Raw genomic sequence first — 11,246 nt, 5'->3', positions numbered from 1 at the left:
TGGCTGTCGCCATCTCTTCAGGTAAAACACCTGAGTGTTTGTACCCTCAGCCTGATCTGTAACGACTTCTCTCTGAAACCTTTGGTGTTGTCTGAATCTAAAGTTAATAACTGTGGGTGTTATTTTCTCCACCCTCAGGCTCCTGCATCGTCAGGGACGCCACCGGGGACCACAACGACACGGTGAGTGACACGGTGAACTGCACGGACGCCGCCTGCACGTTGGGCTACGACTTCTCCATCTGCAAAGAGGGCGGCTGCCAGTACGGCCTGATGAACGACTTCCAGGTAACGCTGAGACCTCAGCATCATCAGATCCTCCAGGTTTATCCCCTCAGGGTGATTAATCAGACTCAGCATCAACAAACAGCCTGAACAGATAAAAACAAAGAGTCAAAGCGATGTTTGTAAAACACTTCATCACATCGTCTGCAAACAGGAGACACTTTAGGCCTCGACTGACGACAGCGACGGCTTTTTGTTTGGATAAAATAAATCCAGAATGAAAAGAAAAAACAGGAAAAAAAAGAGACAAAAGTTAAGTTTATAGATTTTATTTTAATTATACAGATGTTTAAAAACCCAGTTCACCTTAACGAGCTGTTCATCAATTAACACACACCTGCAGATTCTCTGGTTGACACGGCTCTGACTCACTCATGTTGGTTACTATTGTTACCATCTGATCTCGTGGCTGTAGATGTGTGTGTGTGTGTGTGTGTGTGTGTGTGTGTGTGTGTGTGTGTGTGTGTGTGTGTGTGTAGGTGGATGTTGTCAATGCTCTCATTCAGCTCGTGTCTCAGGCAGCGAGAAACCTTGTGACTCAAAACAACAGTCACTATTATCACTGCTGCACACACACACACACACACACACACACACACACACACACACACACGCACACACAGCTCACTGACACTGATATCGCTGACGTGCTGCAGCCTCCGTCCACCGCTGTGTTTTCTTGGGGCGTTTCTCGCGATCGACTCTTTGACATGAAGCAGACGTGAACGTATGAATCTAACAGCTAGTGTGTGTATGTATGTGTGTGTGTGTTTCTCTGTGTCACACGCTGACAGACGTCATATAAAGTTGGTGCGTACTGATGCTTTGGTGGGAAAGAAAGAAACGTCTCCTGACTTTAGTTTTAGAAGAAAACGTTCATCAGGGTTTTGGAGACAGAAACTGTCTCTAACTTTGTTAACAAACAGTTCTCCTTTCCAAATTTCCAAAGGTTAAATAGTGTGTACAGACTTTTTGAAAAGCAGGGGCCAAGAGAAACGAAAAAGGCTCATGCATCAAGTGTTTTGGCTCCAAAGAGAGCACCTAAGTGAGCATTTTGCCACACACGGTGTCAAAAGTATTCACAGTCATTACTCAAGTAGAAGTATAGATACTGGGGTTTAAAAAGATATCTGTAGAAGTTGAAGTATCAACTCAAGCTTTTTACTTGAGTAGAAGTGTAAAAGTACTGGTTTCAAAACTGCAGAAAGTATAAAAGTAAAGGTAACTTAACAACATCTTCATACTAAACTACAAACGTCTGTTATTTCGTTGCTGAAGTGCGGTGTGATCAGTGTCATGTGCAGCCATGATGGATCAAGTACAAACCAACAGGATGTTGGAAAGGTTTCATGTTTAAACGTCTCATCCATCCACAAACTAATTCACTTTTCCTGGATGGAAAAGTGAATTTGGATGGTGTGTGCCTTTTTGAACGATGACGAGCTGGAGTGAAACAGGAGCAGTGAGGCTATTTCTAAAATGTACGGAGTAGAAAAGTACAGATATTTGCGTGAAATGTAAGGGGTAGAAGTAAAAAGTTGGCTAAAAAAAATAGCTACGCAAGTAAAGTATAGATACCCCAAAATATTTACTTAAGTAAGGTAACAAAGTACCTAACACAACAAAAGTTAAAAGTTTAGTTATTCCAACGGGCACAGAAAAGTTGTGAAAGTGAGTAGATGATTATCACTTTTAACTTAATCTGTGATAATTAAAGTTTCATGGGGCTGTTGTGTTTTCCTTCAATGTACTTATATTTATTTATTTATTTATTTATTTATTTACCATGAGAATATGTCATCTTATATTAAGCTTCATGAATCAGTAACGTTAGCATCAAAGCTATGTTTATCATTGCTGAAGGTGAAAAAAAGACAATCATTGAAATTCTTTCACAACTTTTCTGTGTCTGATAGGAAAACTGTCCTCTTGACTTCTGTTGTGTTTTTGCTTTTGCATTCATGTTGTGTCTTTTGCAATTGTGTTTGTAGCTTTTGCATTCATGTTGTGGCTTTTGCATTTGTGTTGTTGCTTTTGAATTAATGTTGAGCTTTTGCATTCATGTTGTAGCTCTGCATTTGTGTTGTAGCTTTTGCAATTGTGTTTGTAGCTTTTGCATTTGTGTTGTGACTTTTGCATTCATGTTGTAACTTCTGCATTTATGTTGAGCTTTTGCATTCATGTTGTGGTTTTTGCAATTGTGTTGTTGCTTTTGCATTTGTGTTGTTGCTTTTGCAATTGTGTTTGTAGCTTTTGCATTTGTGTTGTCGCTTTTGCATTCATGTTGTGGTTTTTGCATTCATGTTGTGGTTTTTGCATTTGTGTTGCAGCTTTTGAATTAATGTTGAGATTTTGCATTTGTGTTGTTGCTTTTGCAATTGTGTTTGTAGCTTTTGCATTTGTGTTGTGGCTTTTACATATGTTTTGTGACTTTTGCATTTGTGTTGTTGCGTTTGCATTCTCGTTGTGTTTTTTGCATTTGTGTTGTGGCTTTTTTCATTCGCTTTGTACATTTTGCATTTGTGTTGTGGTTTTTGCATTTGTGTTATGGCTTTTTTACTCATGTTGTAGGTTTTGCATTAATGTTATAGCTTTTGCATTCTGGTTGTGACTTTTGCAAATCAGCCGTTACCTACCAGCTACGGTACATGAAGGTACTTTAGTTCATGTTTTCAACATTAGGTTGAAATGGAGGGGAGCAACGGCCCTACTGCACCTTCCTTCTGTCCCTCTGGTGCCCCCTAGTGTCTTTACATGATTTACAGTTTCAAAAAATCCCTTCTGTCCCCTTTTATCTGGTGTTTTATAAACTCTTATTTCAGCCTCTGTCTGAAACTCTTTGATTCAGCTGCTGTCTCTTTAAGGCTCCCTGCTCCACAAAAGGTGTGTGTGTCACCCTCAGGTGATGAGTCTGGTGTCGGCCTTTGGTCCGCTCATCTCTGCTGGGATTTTCTCCGCCACGCTGTCCTCGGCTCTGGCGTCTCTGGTCAGCGCTCCCAAAGTCTTCCAGGTCGGGGATCTGCTCTTTTAGTTATTTTTTTATTTTTTTTATTTTAGCCTGCTCAGTTTGCGTCACTGGTTGAAGCTGTAGCGTGGGGCTGCTGTGGTTTCAGGCGCTGTGTAAGGACAACATCTACCCGGGTCTGGGCGTGTTTGCGAAGGGTTATGGGAAGAACAACGAGCCTCTGCGGGGTTACGTCCTGACCTTCTGCATCGGCCTGGCCTTCATCCTCATCGGTAGGCTCCTGGTTGCTCCATCTCTCACACTCTGTCCTTCTGAGTCCAGTTCCTGGTCTCGAGACCCTGAATGAGATGGTGACTGTACTAATGTGTGCTGTCGTCCGTCAGCTGAGCTGAACATCATCGCTCCCATCATCTCCAACTTCTTCCTCGCTTCCTACGCGCTCATCAACTTCTCCGTCTTCCACGCCTCACTGGCCAACTCTCCAGGTAAACTCTGATTCAGCAGGATTTAGGGTCTGGTTCCGGTCTGGGTGTTCCCAAAGCCTGAGGCGGGCAGAGCACACCTCCTCCTCCATGAATCACTGCTGTTTGATGTGAAACAATCAGAATCATCATTTCTGTGACAGCTGAGTAACTTCCTGTTTCATCCTGGCTGTTTCTGTGTCACTGTTGTTCCCGACCACAGGGTGGCGCCCCAGCTTCAAGTACTACAACATGTGGGTGTCTCTGGCGGGGGCGATCCTGTGCTGTGTGGTGATGTTCGTCATTAACTGGTGGGCGGCTCTGGTGACTCTGCTCATCGTCCTCGCGCTCTACATCTACGTCAGCTACAAGAAACCAGGTACGAGGACCTGGACCACAACAGTATGGCTCTGTAGTATCAGAGTCCAGGTGCCAGTTCATGTCTGATGTGACCTGGTAACATGTTGAGTCCATGTTCTGTTTGTCTCCAGACGTGAACTGGGGCTCGTCCACTCAGGCTCTGATCTACAACCAGGCTCTGACCCACTGCCTGAACCTCACCGGAGTCGAGGACCACGTCAAGAATTTCAGGTCGGCTTGAGGAGGATCAAACCTTTAACCAGGAAACACAAAAACCCAAACCATGTCCGACTGTCTCTGCTTTGCTTCTCTAAGAGTGTGACCTTCATCTCCACAGGCCTCAGTGTCTGGTTCTGGTGGGTTATCCAAACTCTCGGCCCGCTCTGGTTCAGCTCGTTCATTCTTTCACCAAGAACGTCGGCCTCATGGTCTGCGCTCACGTAAAGACGGTACGTTCAACTTCACTTTGTACGCAGACGATCTGATCTTCTATGTCAGGAGTCTGTTACCTTTACTTTTTATAGGAGACATTTTTCCTCAGCTCACCTGGATTAAAGTCATTCAGGAGCCACAAAATCTACTTTATCTTCACAATAAAGACAAAAAAAAGTGTAAAAATTTCTGTACATAGTAAAAAAATCTAGTGAGTAATTATTTATAAAAAAAGTTTTTCTGTGTTTATAGAATTGTACATGTGATGTTTTAGTTTCGTTGTTTTATTATTAAATTCAAATTTTTATTTGAATTTCGAAGAGTTGAAAAAATTTGGAAATGTTTCAAATTTCAATCATTTGTATTATTTTTTTAAAAAGAAGAAGAAAATGTACCAAAATTGCAAAAATTCCCAAAATGTTTAAATTTCATTATTTGCCAAAATTTGAAGAAGTATGTAATTCAAAAAATTTGCTGAATTTTTTTAAAAAAGTAAAATTTTTCAATATTTGCTAATTGTGTAAAAAAAAAATTGCAAAAATCTGCAGAAATTGACATATAATTTAAAATTTGCAAAACATTGTATTATTATTATTTTTTTTTTTTTAATTCGGAAAATGTGCAAAAAGAGCAGAAATACCCAAAATGTTTTAAATTCAACATTTGCCAAAATTTGCAAGAAAAAAATGTTATTCATAAAATGTGCTAAATTAAAAATAAAGTTAAAAATAATGTGAAAAAATTAAAAAATTATTGCAAAAACCTGCATAAATTCAAAAAATCTTGAAATTTGCAAAAATTCATTTAATTTTTTCTAAAGAAATCCAGAAAAAAAATTTACACATTTTTTACATTTCAATATTTGCCAAATTTCATGAATTTGCAAGAAAAAAATGTTATTCAAAAAATGTGCTATATTTTCCAAAATTATAAAAGTTTTCAATATTTGCTAATGTTTAAGAAAATGTATTATTTATATTGTTGCAATAATCTGCATAAATTCAAAAAAAATTGAAAACATTTGTTTAAGTTTTTCTAAAGAAATCCAGAAAATGTGCAAGAAATTGCAAAATATACCCACATTTTTTTACATTTCAATACTTGGCAAACTTGATTTATTTGCAAGAAAAAAAAAAGTAAATCAAAAATTGTGCTTAATTTCCAAAAATTATCAAAGTTTCAATATTTGCTTATGTTTAAGAAAATATATTATTTATATTGTTGCAAAAACCTGCAAAAATTAAAAAAAAAAAAGAAAATTGAAAACATTGTTTAATCTTTTTGAAAGTTGTTTTTTCTAAATTTGAGAAAATTTGCATAAATTTGCAAAAATAAAAGAGATCTCTCTGGACAGATGTGATGCATATTTAGTTCTACAAAATATTAATGCAAAGGGCCACATGAGGCTCCAGAACCACAGGTTGAAGACCCTTAGTCTAAGTGGTGGTTGTTTTGTTGTTTTGTCATCCCTGCTGTCCTCTCCTGTTCCAGGTGACCCGACGACCGAACTTTAAGGAGCTGGCCCAGGACCACGCTCGCTGTCAGCGCTGGCTGAATAAGAAACGGATCAAAGCTTTTTACACCCCGGTTTACAGCGACAACCTGAGGCACGGGGCCCAGTTCCTCATGCAGGTACCAACACCTGGATTAACAGCTTCTCCTCTGGAGTAAAGCTTTAAAAGAAAACTGATCCAGGACCCGATCAACCCAACCAGACATTTGTGATCCATCTCAGCCCAAAACCAGATACAAGAGCTCGTTAAACATAAGCTTGTTTACGCCAAGCTGTTTGTTTTGTGTCTGTGCGTTGGATTTATTAACTGTGGCGCCTCTGGTCCTCAGGCGGTGGGTTTGGGTCGTCTGAGGCCGAACACGCTGGTGATGGGTTACAAGAACAACTGGAGCGAGGGCGACATGAGAGACGTCGAGATCTACATCACCACCATACAGTAAGGACGACTGACACCTCACGCTTTGATTCTGGGGATAAGTTCATGTATCCATGAAGGTTTAACTCTGTCTGATCCGTGTCACAGCGACGCCTTCGACCTGCAGTACGGCGTGGCCATCCTCCGGCTGCAGGACGGGCTGGACATCTCTCACATCCAGGGACAAGGTACCCCTGATAACTTTACGTTTGTGTCGCTGAGTCTTCACTTCTGCACAGACGCCTTTCAGCTTCATTTGTGTTCCCAAAGATGAGCTGATGTCCTCCAACGAGAAACCACCAGGGGGCGGTAAGGAGGTGGTGGTTACTGTGAATCTGCCCAAAGACTCGGACTCTGACTCCTGTCCGTCAAAAACCACCAGCAACCAGAGCAGCCCGCTCATCCTGAGAGGTAAACCAGACGGTCGACGAGCTTCAACCGCGTGGAGGGAAACTAATCAAACTAATGACATCTCCTTTCTGCAGAGACCAAGATCCCTCTGAGTCTGACCGACCAGCGCCTCCTGGAGACCAGTCAGCAGTTCAAGAAGAAGCAGGGCAAAGGCACCATCGACGTGTGGTGGCTGTTTGACGACGGAGGTCAGTGTCTGGGTCGGTGCAGTGAGAATGAAACGTGTTGAAAAAACAGTCGTCCACATGTGGCGGTGACCTGTCTGTGTTTGCAGGTCTGACTCTGCTGATCCCCTTCCTGCTCACCAACAGGAGTAAGTGGGGCGACTGCAGGATCCGCGTTTTCATTGGAGGAAAGATCAACCGCATCGACCACGACCGCCGAGCGTGAGTCCCTGATCAGTCAGACCTTAAGTCTCCGTTAGTTACATCCACAGACCAGCAGGAGTGTGTTAGAGGAGTCAGAAACACACACCACTATGTCTGCACTGCTGCCCCCGTGTGGTTGGATTGATAATGACACTTATAACTGAAATCTGACCCTTTACTGTGTTTTCTTTCAGGATGGCCACGCTGCTCAGCAGGTTCAGGATCGACTTCTCGGACATCCACGTCCTCGGAGACATCAACACCAAACCCAAGAAACACAAGTACGCCCCCTGGTAGACTCCTCTCTGAGTCCTCCAGCTCCTGTTTCCTCAAATTTAGATTCACGCTGTAACGTGACCAAATTTTTATTTTTTTGTCGGAAGGAAGCAAATTAAGTCAAATCAAATCAGAGGCAAGCACGCAGACGTGACGTATGATCGCTGCGACCTCTAGACAATCATTTTAAACAGTATTGTGGTGTTAGATAGGGGGCGCTAATTGTCAAGTTGCACACACTACAAATAACATTTCTCCACAGTTAGCTCGAAAACACCACTTTTTCTGCAGATTTAGAGAAACATTAGTGAAATATATTTGTCAGATATTTAAAATTTGAATATTTTATCTAAATGTTGAATGATATTTATGCATGTTATAAATAAATGTCCTGATTCTAAATATTTAGCTAAGACTAAAAATTTATCAAAGATTTTTAAATCTTAAGCCAAGTTTTCTTAATTTGAAGTCAAGATTTAAAAATATTGAGGTAGGATTTTTGTAATATTTAGCTAACGTATAAATTCACACTCCGGCCCACAGGAAGTACTAAAATAAAAGTTGAAGGAAGTGATCCAGCCAAGCGGATTTTGAGAAAGTAAATAAATAAATTTTTAAAAATCGTAGCTAAATAATACAAAATTGTAGCTAAATATTTAAAAAATGTAGCTAGAAAATAAATTGTTGCTGAATATAAAAAAAATTGTAGCTAGATGTTAAGAAAATATAGCTGTGTATGTGTATCTAAATGTTATAAATTAATTTCCTGATTTTAAATATTCAGCTAAGACTAAATATTTATTAAAATTTATAATTTTTAAGCAAAGATTTCTTAATATTTACCAAAGTTTCTAAATATTTTGCCAAGATTTCTAAATGTTGAGGTCAAATTCACTTCCTTCACCTTTTATTTTGGTATTACGGCAGCTGGGAGTGTGAATTTGCATGTTAGCTAAATATTAAGAAAACTTTGCTTAAGATTTATAAATGTTTGATAAATATTTAGTCTTAGCTAAATATTTAGAATGAAACCAAAAGTTAAGAAACACAGCTTAATATTTAGAATCAGGACATTCATTTATAACATTTACATGTTTAGCTACATTTTCTTAATATTTAGCTAACAGTCAAATTCACACTCCCACACACACACAGGAAGTACCAAAATAAAAGTTGGAGGAAGCGATCCAGCCAAGTGGATTCAGAGAAAGTCAAACACAGTCGGGTAAATCAGCCGTTGGAAAATAAACGTACCGCAGTGAAAAATCAAACATTGGGTCACAGGAACCAATAAAAGTTCCTTAAAGAGAAGTTCCTGGAACTTTTGGTTGGAAACACCAGTCGATATGAGTGGATAGGAGGAACTTTAGCTGCTTCTGTTGATTTTTTTTTTTTATGCTCCTGTTAAAATTATTCTGCTGTCAGATCCTAAAGGTGTGTGTGTGTGTGTGTGTGTGTGTGTGTGTGTGTGTGTGTGTGTGTGTGTGTGTGTGTGTGTGCGTGTGCTGTGCAGTAAGCTGACCTTTAAGGAGCTGATCGAGCCGTACAGGCTGAAGGAGGACGACATGGAGCAGGAGGCGGCGGAGAAGCTGAAAGCTCAGGAGCCCTGGAGGATCACGGACAACGAGCTGGAGCTCTACAAGGCCAAGGTACACACACCTCACACACCTCACAGAAACACACACACACACACACACACACTCAGACTTCAGTGTGACCCTGCTCTTTGTGTCTTTCAGTCGAACCGTCAGATCCGGCTGAACGAGCTGCTGAAGGAGCACTCCAACTCGGCCAAACTCATCGTCATGTAAGACCCAGAGTCTGGGACCCTCACACACACACACACACACACACACACACACACACACACACACACACACGCACACACACACACTCTGACTGTGGCCTCCCTCTCTCTGCAGGAGCATGCCTCTGGCCAGGAAGGGCACGGTGTCCAGCGCCCTCTACATGTGCTGGCTGGAGACCCTGTCCAAAGACCTGCCCCCTTTGCTGCTGGTCCGAGGAAACCACCAGAGCGTCCTCACCTTCTACTCCTAACACACACACACACACACACACACACACACGCTCCAGCGGTCAGTGTTAAAGCCTAACTCCTAACAGAGAGCGTCTGTGTATCAAACAGCTCCTGTGTGTTCGTTAACATGAACTCGTTAATGTTTTAATGATCCTGTAGAATAATGATGAAGAGTTTGTTGATGATGATGATGACAGGGTATCTCTTTCCCTCTGGGCTCTCAGGAGTTGGTTTATCTGTATTTATTAAAACTTTATTTTTACTTTATTTAATAAAAACATTAACTCACGTCTTCAGAGTCTGAGCTTTGTGACTTTCTTTGGGATTATTTGAACTTTTGGAAAAATTCACTGTAAATGTTTCTATTGAAGAGTTTGTTTTTATCTGGGGGGTCAAAGGTCAAAGGTCAAAGCCTCTGTGATGTCCCCCGTTGGTTTGGGAGGAGTAAAAAGATGTCATTGAACACCACCTCACACCATTGTTAGGAAAGTGAGATGTATTTAACCCGTTTATCTCCAGATTAATTGTTTTTTTTTTTTTTTATATATTATAAGTTATTTATAATAATAATAATAATAATAATAATAATAATAATAATAATTATTATTATTATTATTATTATTATTATTATTATTATTATTATTATTGTTGTTGTTGTTGTTGTTGTTGTTGCTATGATAATAATAATAATAATAATAATAATAATAATAATAATAATGATAATTATTATTATTATTATTAGTAGTAGTAGTAGTATTATTATTATTGTTAAATTAATATATTTAATTTTTTTAATTTATCCTATTTTATTTTTATTAAAATGTTTCATCATTTTCAGTCCAAATAGACATTAGTAAGACAACATCAAGTAAAGGAAAAAATCAGGTTTTGTTTGTAAAGCACCTTTTGTGTTAATGAAATGCAATTCAAAGTGATTTCTAAATTTAAAAAAAAACTATTTTTATTATTATTATTATTATTTTTTTTTTTTTTAGTGATAATAATAATAGTCAAATAATAGTAATAATTTTAATAATAATATAACTATTTATCTTAATATTATCATTCTATTATTATTATTATTATTATTATTATTATTATTATTTTATTTATTTAATTTATCCTTTATTATTTTTTTCTTTATTGATTATTTTTATGATAATGTTTCATCATTTTCAGTCCAAACAGACATTGAATAGAGATACAACATTAAGTAAAGGAGAAAATTACAATCAACTTTTATTTATAAAGCATCTTTTGTGTTAACGAAATGCAACTCAAAGTGATTTTTAAATAAAAAATAAATAAGCTTTTATTATAATTATTATTACTATTATTAGAAGAAATACTAGTAGGAGTAACAGCACTTTTATTTTTATTATTATTAATTTATTTTCTATTTTTATTTTCATTTATTTATTGTTGTATCAGTAGTAATAACATTAGAATTATAACAATAATTCTAGCAAAATATACTTAAAGAAATAATACAAAATAAACTTAAAAAAAAAGAAAGATAAATTAAAAAAAAGGTGGCCTATATTAAAGAGCTAAAAATACTTTGATGCTAAAATAGAAAAAATTAAAACGAAATGAGACAGTAATAAAACTAGAACTAAAAAGTTATTGATACAAATTTGATAAAGAGCTTTTTTCTGGTGCTTTTATTTTTTGTATTTTTAAGAAATTGTAAAGAACTGTATTTTTTCGTCACAAACCGGAT

At 38.1% G+C, this 11,246-nt stretch overlaps 1 protein-coding gene across 1 annotated transcript in view; it reads left to right on the top strand.

The window, feature by feature from the left end:
* The window catches only part of LOC141789974 (solute carrier family 12 member 2), an 18,401-nt gene extending 8,589 nt beyond the window's left edge, over positions 1-9,812 (top strand). The window contains exons 9-26 of the mRNA XM_074669586.1: positions 1-21; positions 139-287; positions 3,187-3,294; positions 3,398-3,521; positions 3,633-3,734; positions 3,934-4,089; positions 4,202-4,301; positions 4,408-4,519; positions 5,994-6,134; positions 6,345-6,451; positions 6,539-6,618; positions 6,701-6,841; positions 6,916-7,029; positions 7,116-7,227; positions 7,404-7,490; positions 8,999-9,134; positions 9,225-9,292; positions 9,408-9,812. The exon at positions 1-21 is cut by the window's left edge and continues 64 nt beyond it. Coding sequence (XP_074525687.1) covers positions 1-21; positions 139-287; positions 3,187-3,294; positions 3,398-3,521; positions 3,633-3,734; positions 3,934-4,089; positions 4,202-4,301; positions 4,408-4,519; positions 5,994-6,134; positions 6,345-6,451; positions 6,539-6,618; positions 6,701-6,841; positions 6,916-7,029; positions 7,116-7,227; positions 7,404-7,490; positions 8,999-9,134; positions 9,225-9,292; positions 9,408-9,543 — 1,994 coding nt within the window. The 3' untranslated portion in view covers positions 9,544-9,812. The remainder of the gene's footprint in view (positions 22-138; positions 288-3,186; positions 3,295-3,397; positions 3,522-3,632; positions 3,735-3,933; positions 4,090-4,201; positions 4,302-4,407; positions 4,520-5,993; positions 6,135-6,344; positions 6,452-6,538; positions 6,619-6,700; positions 6,842-6,915; positions 7,030-7,115; positions 7,228-7,403; positions 7,491-8,998; positions 9,135-9,224; positions 9,293-9,407) is intronic.
* Positions 9,813-11,246: the final 1,434 nt, after the last annotated feature.

The sequence above is a fragment of the Halichoeres trimaculatus genome, unplaced genomic scaffold, assembly GCF_033239565.1.
Source record: "Halichoeres trimaculatus isolate MK-OKI-2021-1 unplaced genomic scaffold, fHalTri1.1 fHalTri1_scaffold_5, whole genome shotgun sequence".
In the NCBI taxonomy this organism is placed as follows: Eukaryota; Metazoa; Chordata; class Actinopteri; order Labriformes; family Labridae; genus Halichoeres; species Halichoeres trimaculatus.
The sequence above is the reverse complement of the archived record's forward strand: the minus strand, read 5'-3'. Positions and strand labels throughout refer to the sequence as shown.